The sequence below is a fragment of the Mizuhopecten yessoensis genome, unplaced genomic scaffold (genome assembly GCF_002113885.1).
Source record: "Mizuhopecten yessoensis strain PY_sf001 unplaced genomic scaffold, ASM211388v2 scaffold7629, whole genome shotgun sequence".
Taxonomy (NCBI): Eukaryota; Metazoa; Mollusca; class Bivalvia; order Pectinida; family Pectinidae; genus Mizuhopecten; species Mizuhopecten yessoensis.
Window position 1 is genome coordinate 74,995 of NW_018407143.1, and position 20,088 is coordinate 95,082.

The following is a 20,088-nucleotide window of genomic DNA, read 5'->3' on the forward strand; positions in this document are numbered from 1 at the left end:
AAGCGACTTGACTCTAAGACTTGAAAATAAATATACCTAAAGAAGAAGCTTAACTCTACTGTGCTGCAGAGAAGCAGCTTGACTCTAAGACTCAAAATCGAATAGGCCTAGAGAAGGAGCTTGACTCTACTGTGCTGCAGAGAAGCAACTTGACTCTAAGACTTGAAATCGAATAGACCTGGAGAATAAGCTTAACTCTACTGTGCTGCAGAGAAGCGACTTGACTCGAGCACTAAGACTTGAAATTGAATAGACCTAGAGGAGCTTGACTCTACTGTGCTGCAGAGAAGCGAATTGACTCTAAGACTTGAAATCCAATAGATCTAGAGAAGAAGCTTGACTCTAATGTGCTGCAGAGAAGCGACTTGACTCTAAGACTTGAAATCGAAAAGACCTGGAGAAGAAGCTTGACTCTACTGTGCTGCAGAGAAGCGAATTGACTCTGAGACTTGAAATTGAATAGACCTAGAAAAGAAGCTCGACTCTACTGTGCTGCAGAGAAGCGACTTGACTCTAAAGACTTGAAATCGTATAGCCCTAGAGAAGACGCTTGACTCTACTGTGCTGCAGAGAAGCGACTTGACTCTAAGACTTGAAATCGAATAGATCTAGAGAAGAAGCTTGACTCTAATGTGCTGCAGAGAAGCGACTTGACTCTAAGACTCGAAATCGAATAGACCTAGAGAAGAAGCTTGACTCTACTGTGCTGCAGAGAAGTGACTTGACTCTTAAGACTTGAATCGAATAGACCTAGAGAAGGAGCTTGACTTTACTGTGCTGCAGAGAAGCAACTTGACGCTAAGACTTGACATAGAATAGACCTAGAGAAGAAGCTTGCCTCTACTGTGCTGCAGAGAAGCGACTTGACTCTAAGACTTGAAATCGAATAGACCTAGAAGCGCCCACGTAGCATGCTGAATAGACGATATCATAAAGCCCTGGGAGTAGCCAGATAGCCTGGAACCTGCCTGGTAAGAACACAGGACTTTAGTAAGACTCAAGGTTCATTTAAAACCGAACGCGTCCCGTTCGTCACACCTCGGATGTCAGCCAGAGAAGATACACACGTGCTGTTGTTATGACAGTGTCGACATTCTTCGCTGTTCAGGGAGCCTGTAGGACGGATTTCATCTGGAAACTTCGAAAGTGCATGCTGGTGATGCGTATGTTTTTCAACTCATGTATGCGGTCTCTAAGGTGTACTCTGCTTGAGGTTGATTTAGGATCCTCAATTCCGTGCCGAGTTGATGTTCGCTGCCGGCCACTGCTGCAGGAGAAACTTGACGCCAGGAAGAATAGTAACAGAACTCACTGTTGTGGTGACGCTAGTAACGGAATCACTTATTCGCCTTTCCAGTCTGACATAACTGTCCTGTAGTGTTGACACACTCTCTGCCAATCCAGTGACAATGTCGACAAGCGTTTGCGTATGCGAACCATCGAGGAATGATATCGATTCGAAGTAACCTAGGTCGCCATCTTGTCGCACGGAATTGTGGGATCGCGCACCTCTTGTCCTCGAGTCTCTCAAATTATTTATCAAACCCGTTCGTTTCCCGTTGGCACTGAACGGTACTGTCAATCTTGTCAATTCCTCTCGGAAACGAGCTACCGGATCGTACGGAACAACTGTAGAATTCCTACTTTTAGACCCCATGTCTTAAAACTATTGTCGATAGGCCTAAATATTAACGCTATAAATAGCCTAAGGTGTAGGTTCGAAAGGTCGAATGCACGTAAAATGTCAAGTTCACACCGTAATGACGAATCACGGCAAAGTATTTTGCTCGCTATAATTGTAAAGGAAGTGTGTCAAGTCCTTAAACACGAAGTTGTAAGGTGGTATTATTCGTACAACAGTAAAAAATCAGTAGGCTGCCTTGCTCCCAGTGTGTACAGTAGCGTAGCCACAACTCAAGTCCAAAAATCACGCAGAAAGTAAACAAACGTTTCTCCTCATACTGATTCACGTTTACAACGTAACAAACTGGCGAAAGTTAAATCATACGGTGATGACTGTCACTGAGTAATCGTAGTGTAGTTTAAGATAAATCCATAGTGTAGTAAACACTTGAAAAGTCGAAGAATACGCGAAAAGCAAACACACCAACATCCGCCGTAAATCAATAATGAGGGGCACTGACAATACCACATACCCTCTAGGGGTTAATGCTGATTGGTTAACACTCCCCTAATTTGCATAAAAACATAAACATGAAAAACCTAGATACAAGAATATTACAACACGTAAACAAGGAAATTAACTTAAGTAAATTCACACATATATATCAAAACGTTCCACTGTAGAAAAAACAACCTATGATATATATAAGCAAGGGAGCAATAAAAAGTTGTATATAAACTATAATTTAACACACATGTCAAATTATCATGTAATTTATAAGCGGCTACTATTGGATCAGAGTCACTTACAAAGTACTTCCTCTCCAAGAATGTACTTACCTTTGGTTTTTGGGGTTCTTCTGAAAGTAATGCTGATTATTTTAGTCAACATGTTCTGTGTCCCTACATGGACAACAATGTAACAGAGGTCATTATTTTTTCAATGCCCCCACTAGAGGCCGAACCAAAGACAACTGGTGCGCTAGTCTGAAGGTCTACCAAATGAGCTAAAAAGAAATTCCCTCTAGCTGAGTCGTTAGGAAGCAGCTAGTATTTAACCTGTGTGAAAGATAGAATTGGTGTAATGCACTGAGATAAGGAATCCTTGTGCTGTAGGACCTGTTCCCTACCTCTTTTTGTCAGCCTTGTCATCTTTAGGCTGATCCTCCGACACAGACAGCTCTTCCTCTTCCTCAGAATCAGATGGTGTTGGGGGAAACAGTTCATCAAACCACCGATTCCAGACGGTACGTACCCATTCCCTCATGTCGTCATCATCACTGATAACAGTATTAGTCTTATACATTTTAGATATAATATGAAAATACTGAAGAGGGCCACACATTGGTACATTGTCTTAAATAGTTATATCATTGTCTTAAATAGTTATATCATTGTCTTAAATAGTTATATCATTGTCTTAAATAGTTATATCATTGTCTTAAATAGTTATATCATTGTCTTAAATAGTTATATCATTGTCTTAAATAGTTATATCATTGTCTTAAATAGTTATATCATTGTCTTAAATAGTTATATCATTGTCTTAAATAGTTATATCATTGTCTTAAATAGTTATATCATTGTCTTAAATAGTTATATCATTGTCTTAAATAGTTATATCATTGTCTTAAATAGTTATATCATTGTCTTAAATAGTTATATCATTGTCTTAAATAGTTATATCATTGTCTTAAATAGTTATATCATTGTCTTAAATAGTTATATCATTGTCTTAAATAGTTATATCATTGTCTTAAATAGTTATATCATTGTCTGCTAAAAGGACGAAAGGTTGTTATAGCAGATGTAAAACCATCAAAATCAGAACAAAACCACAACATCATGTTATTACCTCAAGCTAATTATCATATATCATAAATATGGTCCTTAACTTTTTTAACTTCCACAGATTTAGGACATAAAATGAAATTCTAATGCAGACATATTAGAATAAACATATGATATAAATTGAACCTTAGATATGTGAGACAGCATGGGTTAATAGTACAGTCGCTCTTATCTTTACCCGAGTCCCTTTTTCTTGCCATAGTCATCGAAGTTAAGCAGGTCTGGTATACTGCTGCGGATACGGCTCCTCACCTTGCTGTTGATTAAAGCAAATCCTGGTCACAGCACCAATTCTATAATGACGCTGCATTAATCCAACTCTAGTTAGTTTCAACAATAGACGAAGATTTGAACCCAAATGGAAACAACAAACATTTTCTTTCTTCCTCTTGCACCCTTATTAATAACTCTGAAGACAATATCCTTTCATTTATCATATGTACTACAGTGGAATCTGTATTAAGCAACCACAGGAAATTTAAAACAACGGTCGTTTAATAAAAGTGATCGTTTAATAAAGTTTGATCATATTTTGTACAGAATTACACAAACTCCTTATTCAGACATGTACAACTGTAAACAGACCACCACCCCAAGCGCACATTTACAGGTGTATAACTAAACAATAATCGAGTGATAATTATGACAGTAAACAAACAACTAAGAGTGTTTGAGAAGAATTGTCATTTCACTGAGAACAAACGATTGATGGAGACTTGTTGAATTTCTCAACTTACATGACTGTGTTTTCGATAAATACCATGATTTAGGCTAACTTATTAATCAAGATGTTGTTGCTGAAATGATAACGGTTCCTGTGGTGGTCCAACAGATGGGTTCACGTATATTATTCCTTTATTTTACGATGGAAACTGGAAAGCGAATCCAGTTAAAAACTTGGCCTAAATAAAGCTGACAGCATGTTGCCGAAAAACGGACTGGTACTTTGGCATTGAGTTAGTACTTTGGCATTGAGAAGTTCAGGGATGTTATTAAAGGCTTTTAATACTGATTAGGAATTAGAAACGATATGTGTGCTAATATAAAGATGTTTAGTGCTGATATCTAATGTTAATTTCGCACCAGAGTGCTGCCGTGAACATCTCTAAACAGACCCGATTTCAAGAATGAAATCCCGCCAGTGTACTTCATTCAATGAAGATCAAAATGGTCTCGCTCAACTGCGATAAATATCAGTCTGTAGTTTCACTGCTAAATCAACAATATCGGCAGTTAGAAAAATGACTTTTTATTTGTTTCTGCACATCAATGAATGATTATAAATTTGGAAATTGATTTTGTCAAATTTGTTCCCTGAACTTGGTGAAAAGATCGTGAATTAGCCCTTCGTCAAATGTGGTGACAGTCGCAAATTTGGAGTTGCACAACTGTTTCAACGACCGTTTCGTATATTTTCGTCAAACATGGTTGCTAAAATGTATCAAATGTGATTTTTTAACTGAATGGGGTCAGTAATGGGTGGTCGCTGGTTGCATTAGACAGATGGTCGCTTAATACAGTTGAATTACATAGTAAAAACTGTCGGGAGGAATGAAAAAAGGTTGCATAAAACAAATGGTCGTTTAATACAGATGGTCGCTTGAGCAGATTCGACTGTACAAAGGTTTTTTTTCAAAATTGAACAGTCAACATGCACAACTATGGACCAAGGGGAACTTACATATGAAATTTGAGATAGATCCCTCCAGTACTTTCTGAGAAATAGTGATCACAAGAATTGTTTAAGGATGAACCATGCACGGACCACCAAAGACAGGCGATTTTAATAGCCCACCATCTGTAGCTGTTTGGCTAAAACCTTACCTTGGAACTCGCAGCTCTTTCTCCACAGGTTTGGCGATGTTGGTCAGAGAGTGTGAACGTTGGAGACGCTTTGGTGGGGCTCTGAGGAACTGCTCTATGTCATCCAGACGAGCCATGTTGATAGGAGCACGTTTCCTCTTCTTCTTACTCCTATAAAACAATCATGTTGAATTGACTTTAGTGATATGGAGATTTTTTTCCACTTGTATATTTCCTATCAATTGTTTCTAAAAAAAATAGAAAACTTATCTAATATATTTTGAACTTTTATCTTTTTTTTTTTTTTTCCATATTGTTTAAAAAAATTCATGCCACTAAATACAAGAGATCCCAGAGGGATCTTGGTGCCCACCTTTGTACCATCTTCATTAGTTCTTTGTCAGTTGGATCGAGTCATGTTAACAGTAAATGCACCTTGAGGTAACTTATTTACAGTGGGGGTCAACAGATGGTGAAGAAAATTTTGGGATTTTTGAATGCTGGACTCATGCTTATTCATGGAACTCCACTTTTTGACAACAAACTATATCTCTTTGATATTGAAAAAGATGTTCATGAGTCATCTAAGATAATCAACAAAAAACATTTATGGTGGGAGAGAGGGTATAGAAAGACCAGTACCTACCAAAAAATTGTAGTAAGAAAGAGTGAGAAAGACACAGCAGATCGCTTACTTTTTAGGTAAGATGACATAAGCTCTCCCAGTAGATTACTTACTTTTTAGGTAAGATGACATACGCTCGCCCAGTAGATTACTTACTTTTTAGGTAAGATGACATACGCTCTCATAGCAGATCACTTACTTCTTAGGTAAGATGACATACGCTCGCCCAGCAGATCACTTACTTTTTAGGTAAGATGACATACAATCTACTAGCAGATAGCTTGCTTTTTAGGTAAGATGACATACGCTTGCCCAGCAGATTACTTACTTTTTAGGTAAGATGACATACGCTCGCCCAGTAGATTACTTACTTTTTAGGTAAGATGACATACGCTTACCCAGCAGATTACTTACTTTTTAGGTAAGATGACATACGCTCGCCCTGCAGATTACTTACTTTTTAGATAAGATGACATACTCTCGCCCAGTAGATTACTTACTTCTTAGGTAAGATGACATACGCTCGCCCAGGAGATTACTTACTTTTTAGGTAAGATGACATACGCTCGCCCAGTAGATTGCTTACTTTTTAGGAAAGATGACATACGCTCGCCCAGCAGATCGCTTACTTTTTAGGTAAGATGACATACGCTCGCCCAGTAGATTACTTACTTTTTAGGTAAGATGACATACGCTCGCCCAGTAGATTACTTACTTTTTAGGTAAGATGACATACGCTCGCCCAGTAGATTACTTACTTTTTAGGTAAGATGACATACGCTCGCCCAGTAGATTACTTACTTTTTAGGTAAGATGACATACGCTCGCCCAGTAGATTACTTACTTTTTAGGTAAGATGACATACGCTCGCCCAGGAGATTACTTACTTTTTAGGTAAGATGACATACGCTCGCCCAGTAGATTGCTTACTTTTTAGGAAAGATGACATATGCTCGCCCAGCAGATCGCTTACTTTTTAGGTAAGATGACATACGCTCGCCCAGTAGATTACTTACTTTTTAGGTAAGATGACATACGCTCGCCCAGCAGCCAAGGCCAGCTCTGCGGGTGTTGGTTCATCTTTATTACAAATACATGGTTCAATAAGTACATAGATCAAGGGTCATTTAATGAATATATGGCAAGGGTCATTGATTACATATCACAAAGGTCACCTAGTACACATATCACTTATATTAAAGGTCACTATCTACATAAATCAGGGTTCATTAAATTAATATTATTGACTGAATTGGCTCAATAAACCAGTTGAACGGGAAATTATGACAGTTGTATGTATTTTAGAGGTATGAAAATGCTCAACATTTTCAAGATACAAATAGATTTTTAAGTTTCCAAAGGCTCTTGAACTTTACACTTAACATTTTTTCACCACTTGCATCAATTGATTAGTTTCATTTAAAAAAAAAATGCAATTATTTTGAATCATTGGCCCATCATTAGACCATATATCACAGGGTACATATAAAGTACATATACAAATATATCTATATACAGTGTACATATATGGTACATATACAAATATATCTATATATAGTATACATATATGGTACATATACAAATGTATCTATATATAGTGTACATATAATGGGTAACTGATTATATATAAATACAACATTTTTTTTCAATGTATATTTGAAATATTCTGCTGTGTGATTTTCTCAATTAAATCAGACATACAAGTCTGTATTATTATCTATAAAATTAAAACAAGATAAAATTGATTCATATTGGATATATATACCTTGACATTTATCAGTACAGTTAAATTTGATCACCTAAATGATTTTGTCAAAGACAATCACCAATTCAGTTATAATTTATGGAAAAAATGATACATGTATAAACAATGTGACACAGATAACATCGAACTGATATGGTGAGGAAATGAAATGAATATGATCTAGTTTATGTCAAATTTTGTTAGAAATACGTTGTATTAATATGTTCAATTAGTATACTGTGTACTATATACACATTATCACAGAAGATATCTAATATAACTACATGTCAATTTCGCACAATTTTGGTACTAAAACACTACACTATAGTTTAGAACAAGTCCACCACATTACAGCTGTTTAAACAAAACCACAAAATTACTCAGATCAATCCTATTTCAAAACTGTGATTTTTTGCAATTTTCACATCATGTAATTTGATCAAATGACATCCAAACAAATTTCAAATATTAACGAGGTAAAAAAACACCATCAAGGTATTTTACTTTCTCGTTAAGGTAAGTGATCGGTAAGTCACTGTTACCAAGAACAGGCAAATAAAAAAAAGTCATTTGAAAAAAAAAAGATCATTCAAATTGGGTACCCCATAAAACAGTTTAGTGTAAGGTAGGCTCACCGTTCAAAAACTCATTAATTTCTTAATGACATGAACCGAACCAATGGAAGATTAAACATCATCATTTAGTTTTGAACAGATCCTTATTAATGTCACTAACATGATTCTCATGTCAAACATTCATATGGTGTATAGGTACAAGAGGCCTAATGGGCCTGCATCACTCATCTAGTATTATAATCTCACAGTTGTAATCTTAAAAGTGGACTAAAATACAGCTACAGGCATAATATCAGTGTTTGATTCATAAGAACCTGTTAAAAGATTTAAACATATCATGCCTGTGACCTTGAATGTCGAACAAGGACATTAGGTTGAAAGTGGGTCAAGGTTATTCATTTGAACAAACTTGGTAGTCCTTCATCCCAGCATGCTACAGGCCCAATTTCAGTATCCTGGGCCTGTTGGTTATTGAGAAGAAGTCGTTTGAAGATTTTACGACATTTGACCCCTGTGACATTGAAAGTTGGTCAAGGTCATTCATTTTAAACAAACTTGTTAGTCCTTCATCCCAGCATGCTACAGGCCCAATATCAGTACCCTGGGCCTTTTGGTTATTGAAAAGTTGTTTGAAGATTTTAAAGACATTTGACCCCTGTGATCTTGATAGTGGGTCAAGGTCATTCATTTGAATAAACTTGGTAGTCCTTCATCCCAGCATGCTACAGGCCCAATATCAGTTCCCTGGGCCTTTTGGTTATTGAAAAGTTGTTTGAAGATTTTAAAGACATTTGGCCCCTGTGACCTTGATAATGGGTCAAGGTCCTTCATTTGAACAAACTTGGTAGTCCTTCATCCCAGCCTGCTACAGGCCGCATATCAGTACCCATGGCCTTTTGGTTATTGAGAAGAAGTTGTTCGAAGATTTTAAGACATTTGACCCCAGTGACCTTGAAAGTGAGTCCAGGTCATTCATTTGAACAAACTTGTTAGTCCTTCATCCCAGCATGCTACAGGCCCAATATCAGTACCCTGGGTTTTTTGGTTATTGAAAAGTTGTTTGAAGATTTTAAAGACATTTGACCCCTGTGACCTTGATAGTGGGACAAGGTCATTCATTTGAACAAACTTGGTAGCCCTTCAAACCAGCATGCTACAGGCTTAATATCAGTACCCTGGGCCTTTTGGTTATTGAGAAGAAGTTGTTCCAAGATTTTAAGACATTTGACCCCAGTGACCTTGAAAGTGAGTCCAGGTCATTCATTTGAACAAACTTGGTAGCCCTTCAAACCAGCATGCTACAGGCCCAATAACAGTACCCTGGGCCTTCGGGCAGGTGAGCTAATAAATGATAAAATTTGTCATTGCATCCAGCTCACAGAACAGGTCAAGTGAATTTATACTAAAAATCTGAACGAATGTAGTGAGAAAAATCTATGTCATAGTAGTTCCTGTCCTGACATAAGACATAAGATTTTTCTCACTACATTTGTTCAGATTTTTAGAATAAATTCACTTGAACTCACGTATTCAAATTGAATTATTTACTATAATTAGCCTTTGGTTACTAGCATATTTTATATTAGTAACTTTTGTTTGTTTATGTCTATGTTTTTGTATTGTATTATTGTCTCATGGTGACTGTTTTTCTGTTTTATGTTGTAAAATGTAAATTTTCGTTATTACTTCTTTGCCCACAAATGTATTTAAGTAATAGTCGTATCCAACCAACATTTGTTTGTTTGGATCAAGTGCCAATACTGGATCATACTGTCGTTATATATACATAGTAAAAGTAATATATACATATATATATATTATAAAAAGAAAAATTCTCAGCAACGAGTCGTTGTTGAGAATTTATCTTTTTATAATATTTCTTCGTCCGTAAGGATCATTTTTATGCTTATATAACATATATATATAACATATAGAAAAAATAAGATTAACGACCGACTAAAAAACTAGCTGCTTTCACCCTTCACAGGGCTCTTCAGGTTTGAGTATTTAAATACTTAAATACATATGTGGGCAAAGAAGTAATAACGAAAGTATTATATATATATATATATATATATAGGAATCAAAATGAAATTTGATTACTTGTACCATCTACAGATATATATATATATTTATGTATGTCATCAGAAACTAATTGTTAATTAAACCTTTTCCACATCATTTCTTTTTATAACATAGAATTCTTTTCTAAAATTTCCAGTACAATTTGATCAATGTGACTGTATCTATTAGGTCATTCATTTGAGGTAACTTTACATTTGCACCCCAGCATGAAACTTGCCAAATATCACCACACTAGACTTTTTGTTTATAGAGATGAGGTCAATTAAATGTTTATACACATTTGACCATGTGACCTTAAAAGTGGATCAAGGTAATTCACACGCACAAATTTAATAGCTCTTCACCTAAGCATGCTATGGGCAAAATATCACCACCCTATGCACCTAGAAATTGTTTAAATGTCTTCCACACATTTGACCCCTGTAACCTTGAATTTGGGTGAAGGTCATTTATATGGATAAACCTTGTAGCATATATCTGAGCAAGTGACTGGCCACAAATCATCATTCTAGGCCTTCTGGTTATTAAATAGATTGTTTAAGGTTTTCAACACATTTTTGAATTTTAACACAATTCTTTGGAAGAGGATACTCCAAGCTAAATTAAGTCAATTTCCTCAGATGGACAGATGGCAGATGCCGCGCCATGGCAATTGCCCTTCGGGCAGGTGAGCGAAAACCAAACAAATGACATTTAGACAATTATAACTTATTACACTAATATTGGATTTGGAAATGTATTTAAGCTAGAAACGTTCACTTCAGATTAAGAATTAAAATTCAGAAAAGTAATATTTGAACTTAAAGAATATTGATGCAAAGTAATAAATAAAAAATTAAATATATTTTTTTTTACTTAATAACGTGCAAACATTTTCATGTCCAGCAGAGACAATAACAAATTCACCATTGTTACTGCAGATATGCACATTGAGCACTATAATTACTATGAGCTAAAAATAGTTACCGTAAAAACCCATGTAGTTTGCGCACCTGTGTAATTTGCGCAGGTACTTTTTGAGGCTGAAAATCGGGAAAAAAGCTTCTACTCGAATATTTTGCGCACCCAAAAAATCTGGGGAAAAAACGATGTTCATGCTCCAAAAATCGATCTCTGAATATTTTTTTTTTAAATATATTTCTTATGATTTTTTTTTCATTGATGTAAAATGATATTAAAAACCAAGAAGAAACTACATAAAATGTGTAATTTGTTGTTTGTTTTCTTTGAATTATCTGATCACACATGACACACACGTGTGTGCATATCGGCATACATCAATTCATTTTAGAAATATTTTACATAAAACATTTACTTGCTTACAAAAACATATCAATTAATAAGTAATTCGATGTTTAGTAACCGCTGGTGCATATCTCATGGTGGAAGACATAATTAGATACCTTTTATTGATCATAATTACGATCAGTGAGAAGGGCTCATCATGGCGGCTTGGGTTTTGTCACTTCAAACCAGGTCATTTCAGAGTTCAGTTTGGCCACGGAATTAGATTATCTAAGTCCGTGGTTTGGCCATATTTTTTGGCCACACAATTTTTACCTACTGTAAAATTATTAAAATCGGTCATCTGTGGTCATGACTGCTGGTTTTGCGACATTTACAGGTAAGTAAACCGGAGGGCATGATTTCACCGATATCGTCTGGTCCCGGACAATAAGCCAGGTAGGATCGCTTGCTTCAGCGTAAATTATTGACACTTCTCAACACTACAGTCAATACAAATTATAATGCAGTAATTACCTAACACTATATCTGTGATTACCCGTTAAAAATAGCTCTACTAATTGAAATGACTTGCAGTCGCGATCGACGGTCCGTGGTGTTTTTTTTTCACTCACCAACACGTGGCGTGAATTACGAAGCCCTACTGCATTGTCATAACTACAGACTGATTTGACTGATAAGGGATTATAAAAAAATGTTTATACTAGAAGCATGGACAATCAATACATCCTCTTCAAATCTACTCCAAGGAAAAAAATAGTTAAACAGACGATTTTTACGATGCTTCATTTAATAAATATTGAAATAATTCACGAGGTTATTATCAATCACGTGTTTACGTAATGTTAGACGCGAGATCAACATGAAAGTGAGCCGGAAAAAACCCATGCTATACGTATACGCATAGGCGAATTGAAAAAAACCTTACAGAACTTACATGGAACGGAGCTTAAATTGAACAACTACATTTTCATAATAGTATGGGGAAACACACCGAGATGTCGAAACGTAATGTCGTAAGTTGATCGGCGATTCTCTGGCATAGGAATTTGGCTAAACTTTCCTTGTTAACGGTTACCGATTTAATAATACTTTTCACATTAACTCAGATAACAACACATTGTGTATCTTTTATTAATGTTTGACATAAATAAATTTGTTGAACGTCATTTGTCTTAGAGTTCCGTGTACCAAGGGCGATAATCCATGATGGCGATCTCCCAGAATCGTCGATCTTTTCCAGAAAAAAAAATTGAAATTTTCTGTACCTGTGTATTTTACGCACCCCCCACTTTGGGTATTAAATTTCTGAAAAAAAGTGCGCAAATTACATGGGTTTTTACGGTATACATTTCACAGAAGTGCACCTTTTAGTTCAAATGCCACATTCGTATTTCTGCTGAGAATTCCTTATTTGTAATTTTCATATTATTAAATGTCCATGATATTTCCCCATATACTTATTTGAATTTCTTAAATTTATTCATTTATTGAAAATAAATACAAGAGGCCCATGGGCCTTAATGGTCACCTGAGTCCTACAGTATTTATTTTTGTTGTTGAAATATGTACCAATTTGATTAAAAAATAGTTAAGTATATGTTAACTTAACTTTGTCAGGACCATGAGCTGATCATTCCTAGACCGATTTTCAGTGAGATCGGCCTATTAGAACTTGTTTTTAAGTTTGAAATAGGTATTTACAAAAAAGCGGCCATGGCAGCCAAATTGAATTTCTGATTGACCCGAAAAAACACTTTGTCAGGACCATGAGCTGATCATTCCTAGACCGATTTTCAGTGAGATCAGCCTATTAGAACTTGTTTTTAAGTTTGAAATAGGTATTTGCAAAAAAGCGGCCATGGCAGCCAAATTGGATTTCTGATTGACCTGAAAAATAAAAAACCTTTGTCAGGATCATGAGTCGATCATTCCTACAAAGGTTCAGTTCAATCGGCCTAGCAGAACTTGACTTTAAGTTCGAAATGTAAAATGTTAACGGACGACGAACGACGACGGACAAAAACGGATAGCAATAAGTCACTTGAGCTAAAGCTCAGGTGACCTAAAAATGATGATATGAAATTTTATACTTTGTACACGTCCATTGAAATCTGAAGACAATTTTCACTGATATGGAAACGAAAAGTTTTTTATCATTATTATCCTATACAGCATTACTGTATTTGCCATAATTAATGCCCAGGACGCATAAAAAAACTGGCTTAAGGGGGGCAATTATTAGGAACATAAAATGCAAGATGTTCATCTCTGAAAGACATTTTAAACATATTCCAGTATGGCTTGAACTTTGAAACTTCCCGTCCAGCCATGATCACCAGACATAAACCTCTGCTTTAAAGTGTAACCTACTATTAACTGATTGTGCCTGGCCAGGTCTGGGAGGGGTGTTCAAATCTCCCAAAAACAAGAGGCCCAAGGGCCTTAGCAGTCACCTGAGTTATATCATAGGTACTGGTAGCTTTATTTTATTGTTTAGATGTGATGTGGAAATCAGCATGTAAACTAAGTGAAATACAATACTTGTCATGTCATCAAAGGATAAGAATTTGAAAATATTGGTAAATGTTCCCTTTGGTGCCCCGCCCTAGCCCCTGGGGATGGGGCAGGAATCCCAATTTTCCAAAGTAATACTCTCATTCACCAAAGATGATTCTGACTAAGTTTGAGTAATTTTCTGCTGAAAATGGATAAAATATATACCCAAAAGTGTTATTTCCCTATATAAACTATAGTAAACTTTACCCCCTCCCCAAGGGAGAACGGATAGCTCGGGGGTCCTGAAATTTACAATTTAAATAAAGCCCCTGATGATCTTTCCATCCATGCAGAGAAAATGACTGTAATACCTCTGAGTCTGGAGAAGAAGATTTTTGAAATATTGGTTAATTTTCCCTTTTGGGCCCCGCCCTGGCCCCTAGGGTTGCGGTAGGAATCCCAATTTTACAATTTGGTATCCTCATCTACCAAGGATGATTCTGACCAAATTTGAAAAAATTCCATCCACTGGTTCTTGAGAAGAAGTTGATTATGTAAAAGTTTACGCACGATGCACGACGGACGACGGACGATGATGGACGGAAAGTGATTGGAATAGGTCACTTGAGCAAAGCTCAGGTGACCTAAAAAGGGAAAGGGGCACTTATGGTGGGTTATTTCAACATGAAGCACTATTAATCATTACTGTCTGATAAATAACATGAGTACGTCTATATATCCCGGCATGTTTAAGCCATACTTTACCTACAAAGTCTAAAGCTGTTAAAATTAGTTCTAAAATGAAAGTAATGTTAATGAATTCATCAATACAAAAAGAAAACTAATATATTAGTAAAGTTTGCCACATCTATATACACCATGGCAAGGAGTGACAGATATTACCACCAGCCAAGGGAGACAACCCATACCGTACCTATAGCTGGAACTGATAGTAAGTCAAGCATATATATAAAAGCTCCTTCAACAAAACAAGTTCTCCTCAACCTATCATTTTCAAAATCTAAGGGCTCTGCTCTTGATCATCCTATCTTGTTTACACCCTTGGAATGTGTCATGACAGTCTCCTTGTTAGTTATCAGATTGACCAAAGGACCAATCACGAGGCTCATACCTGTCATTTGAAGATACAAAGAAGCCTCACTCCAATTTCAAAACCTGTTTTTTGAAGATTACAGAGAAGCTAAAATCCACTTTTATAAACCAGTCAATTTTAATGGTACTACAGGGGGAATTCTTTTCATTTTCACCAAAAAATATCAGACTAGTGTGCTCAAATCATCTGCAATGTGGCTGCATAGGGCCTTCCATTTTGTCATGGCCATGTTCCTAGGGTGAACAGAAGATGTATCAAGAAAGGAACACTTGGACTCTGCAGATGTAATCTGTGTAATGAAAAACACCTTGAAACCATAAAGACTAAAGTGTGTGTCTGGGCGCAAGTGCCCTGGAACCTCCAACACCTATACATTGATTCCTTGTCAGTTACAAGTGTCATACAACATCCAAATGCCAAGCAAGTGAATAAACAATCTCAAGAATTTCATATGATTTGACTTTTAAGACACTGAATTTCGTGCTATTGAAATGTAAAATTGAAACGGATAATTAAAATAAAAAAATAAACAATTATATGCATGTGTCTTCAAAAACAAAAATGAATGACTGTTATTTTGGCTCTACAATAATTGCAGTACAAATCATCTCAATAACATGAGAATTACAATAGTAGATCTTGAGTTGAGTAAAGGAGGCATCATATTTATTTTTAAATATTTTCACATTTAATTCAGATGATCAAAATCAAAAGTTTTTCTATCATAACAAAAATAGAATTAATCCTGAAGTCATTTAACTCCATGTCAATATAGTATGTGGCTCTTTTAAACAGAAAAACAATTAAATAAAAATAAAAAGCTGGATAGACAACGTAAAAGTGTATTTGATTTGACCCTGTACAATATAATGACTGTCACCGCAGGATTGAAGAGTACAATAAGCATGAAATCCTCAGCCATTCTAGATAATCACACATTCACAACCGTCTCAACTCACACCAGACCCCTATGAACAGGAATCTTACAAGAACTTAAGTGTGAAAATGTGAAACTTTACATCCATTTACATTACAGACATATGCAATGATTTCATTTGAGCAAATATAACTTGTTACCTTGACAATGAGAACTGATGTTTCTTAAAGTTTGAGGTTCTTGAAGTCAAGTCAGAACCAGATTGTACAAATCAAGTTATTTCAAAAATTCTTTTGAAATTTTATGTATGAAATTTTGATTACTAATTAGTAAGCAGAATTTTGTTTCATTTATCATGCACTTTTTAATTTATTTGATTTATGAAAAAAAATGTTAAATGAAAAAAAAGCTAGAAATTTAGTCTCAGGGAGTCTTATTCTTCAAGAGACTTTACTTTCCAATATCATGAAAATAAAAACTTTTGGATAGCAACTTTTTCATAAATTTGAAAAATGTATTATTTAGTGTGAAAAAAATAATAATTTAATGGCAACATTTTTTGTTTAGTCCCAGTCACACAGTCACTGTAGATGCCGACACTACTCTGATACCACTACGGACCACCACGATAGGCCGGATACATACAGGTTCCACTACGGTATCATCACAGATTGTCAAGGTATGACTACAATTTGTCCCGGGTTTCCAAGGTTATGCTACAGTCTGCCAAGGTGGCGCACATCATCACTGGTTCCGTCATGGTGTCACTGTAGTAACGCTATGGTTTGTCACGTGATGCCTCGTTGGCTATATATATTGGGATAATTTTCTAACTCAAAATCAGTTTTCTTTAACTGACCGAACGAGAAGGAAGTCTCAAATTTCTTTAAGACCCACATTGTTCTTCGTTGCTGAATAACACCTTAGAAATCCTGGAGCAACCGCTTCATCGTAGTGTCACCTTAATGAAGTTGTAGTAGAAACAGCACATACCATGTTAGACCATGGTGCACCTCTCAGAGTTGACAGTGGTCGTAATAGCACCGTAGTACCGCCATGAGTCTCCTAGTGCTGCCATAAGTCTGCATGACTACTGAACACTAACAGTCACCCCCGGATGGCCACGGAGGCTTGCACACCAGTTCTACAGCGGTCCTACGTAAAGACCGATGGAACTACGGTGACACTACCGTTTTTCAAAATACCGTGGCTCGGCTAAGGATGACCATGGAGGTTTTAAACAGTTTAAACAGTAAACGAGATATATCTACCACAGATATCCGTAGCGAGTCCCTGGTTTGCCTTACCGTAGCTCACCAGGGCTATATACCAGCACAGTGTGACTGGGGCACTATTAGGCCCTTTTGTTAATGGTAATAGATGTTTTTCTTATCTGTTATATAATCAAATTGTTATTTGTTTTCTAAACTTACTTGATATTTTTGATAAGAGGGTCTGCATGTAAGTTTGAGAAGGCTGTATGTGTTACTGAGATAATCTGTGTATGTAATACAGACTGGGACATACCCATAGAAAATCTAGCTTTTTCACCACTGGTCAGTTTCTGATTCTGACCATGATCATTGACCAAAGAGTGATGGTCATCTACCACGTTTGACTGGTCAGTTTCGTCGGCTGTTGAGTCGTCTGACAATATCATAGTACACATGTCAATTATTCAAATTCAAACAAAAACATAACAATTCATAATCTACATTCTGTTATACCATTAAATCTACCCAAATACAGGTGTACAGAAAACTGTTTCATTGGCAATAAGCCTGTGCTTGGTAAAAACCTATCCCTCCTGTTAAATACATTTTACATATGAGAGTTATATATACATGTATCATGGTTCAAGAAGTAAGTCCAGCTTCCATTGATCTGCTTTCTAAGTACTATTTGTTGTCATTTAACCTAAATATGTTCAAACAAGATTAATCCAAAAAATAAATTAGCTCAAAACAGGTCATATGCTGATGATTTTCCAAAATAACTGCCTACAAAAAAATCTGGATGCAAAATAATGAATATTTTATTCACTAATTTACACATTGTTGCAGTAAATGCAAGCAATGTCATTGTTAAATGTATTTACCTTTCTGTTTCACGCTGACGACCACATCCTCCTTAGATTGTTCCTTCATCTGCAAATCAGAAATAATATTTCTGTACAACGGTGAATTAACAGTGAGTGTACTGCTAATCTGTTAATATCATGAAATCAATATTTTTATGTTCATTAATGAGGTGAATTAAGGATTACCAAATCAAATTATCCATCAACATTAATTCTGTCACATTCTTAAAGAAGACAAAATATTTTAAAGATTTACCACTTTTTTCTCTCTTGATACTTTTCCCCCTGGGGACCACAACATGTTTGTAAAACAAAATTGATTCCTCTTTACCCAAGGATGCTCGATCTCCACCAAATTAGGTTAAACTCCCTCTACTAATACAGGCTTAGGTCCTGATGTTCCCACTATTGGGCTCCACTACTCTGCCCCCAAGGGGGAACCATACCCTTTGTTAAATATACAAAGTTGATTTCTGTTTGCCCTAAAATACTTAAGACCTAATACGGTTTAATTTCATACATTTATACAGATAAGAAGGTTTTAAACATTTTTTCAGCATGTTACCTCTATTGGGCCCTGCCCATCTGCCTACAGGGACTGAACACTCTTAATTTATAAAACAAGAGGCCCAGAGGGCCTGTATTGCTCAATTGGATAATAAAGCAACCATGGGAAATTATTCTTATAACAAACTAGAAATATGTCAAAATGACATGAAAGTCACCACATCATTCTGTATGATCATTTTCAGATAAATCATTGACCAAGCTACAACTGATATATTTCCACCTGTCAATCAAAATGGTAGACAATGACCAGGTGTAAATACATACACGCTGTTCAGGTAGCCATGCCAACACATGGAATTGATAAGAAAGCATGTGGCAAATATAATGTTAGCGTTGACTGACACCTGGAATACGGGGAGATCTGCGCATGCACTGACAGTCACCTAGCATGGGCAGAACAGGTAATTGGAATATAACGATGTTGTTTTCACAGCAATAGGTTTCAGAAAAGATTAAATCTTATATACAGATAAATGTTTTGTTTTGTTTTGTTATAAAATACACTTTTCCAAGTAGTTTTCTGATCGTCTGCAAATGTGTATGCTTAAAGGCAGTCACTCAAACAGGTCCAACGAGGACTGCTAACAGCCGAATTCTCGTGACATGAAATACACCAAACAATTGTGATATCAGCAATTCTCCATTGTAAAGAAAATGTCAGAATGTATTTGGCTGTTTTGAGCCCGTTAATATTTATTTTTCAAACTCAAACTTTTATCATTATTGGTTCAATTCACATGGATTGTCACCTTGTAAATTCCTGCCTGTTAATAGTATCACGTGACCTTGACTCTTTGCCGTACACAAACTTGCTAACTTCGCCACTTTACCCATGTCGTTTGGACACATTCCTACGGACAAGATTGAGTAGGTCAGCATTAATTTAACCAAAGAACCACATTTTAACCCCAGAGTACTAAATACGATGCAATTCTTCGTTATGTTTCCCCTTACGTGGTATTTATCAATTTACAACGTAACATCCTGAAAAGTTTGGCCTACTTTACTTGAGTTTATTTTTCTGATATTATCGTATAATATGACTTAAACTTGCAACTTTTCGTAATTGTTAAATTGGCAAGCATGGGTTATCTTAGGAAATTTAGCAGTTTATTGCTGCAAGCATATATCAAAACATTTTTTTTATATTTCTTACCATATGCCCTGCATAGCACTGACAACCTGACTTTTCAAAACGACATATGCCGTGCATAGCAGCCTAAGGGTTAATAAACATGAACTTTGTATTTGTACAACATGACCTTTTTTATGTTGAAATATTTACTGGACACTCAAAAGTAGAGGTGAGATAAAATCCAAAATGGCAGACCATGTTGAAATTATGTGAACAGGGGGGTTGCTCGCAATTAAGCCCCATCACCCCCCCCCACCACCAC

At 36.1% G+C, this 20,088-nt stretch overlaps 1 protein-coding gene across 1 annotated transcript in view; it reads right to left on the reverse strand.

Moving 5' to 3' along the window:
* The window catches only part of LOC110454008, a gene marked incomplete at its 3' end in the record, with an annotated part of 185,417 nt that overhangs the window by 64,327 nt on the left and 101,002 nt on the right, over positions 1-20,088 (reverse strand). Inside the window, exons 24-29 of the mRNA XM_021503294.1 lie at positions 18,140-18,188; positions 17,569-17,688; positions 6,919-6,982; positions 5,299-5,448; positions 3,653-3,730; positions 2,754-2,903 (exon numbers count right to left, since the gene is read on the reverse strand). Of these exons, the coding sequence (XP_021358969.1) occupies positions 2,754-2,903; positions 3,653-3,730; positions 5,299-5,448; positions 6,919-6,982; positions 17,569-17,688; positions 18,140-18,188 (611 nt within the window). The remainder of the gene's footprint in view (positions 1-2,753; positions 2,904-3,652; positions 3,731-5,298; positions 5,449-6,918; positions 6,983-17,568; positions 17,689-18,139; positions 18,189-20,088) is intronic.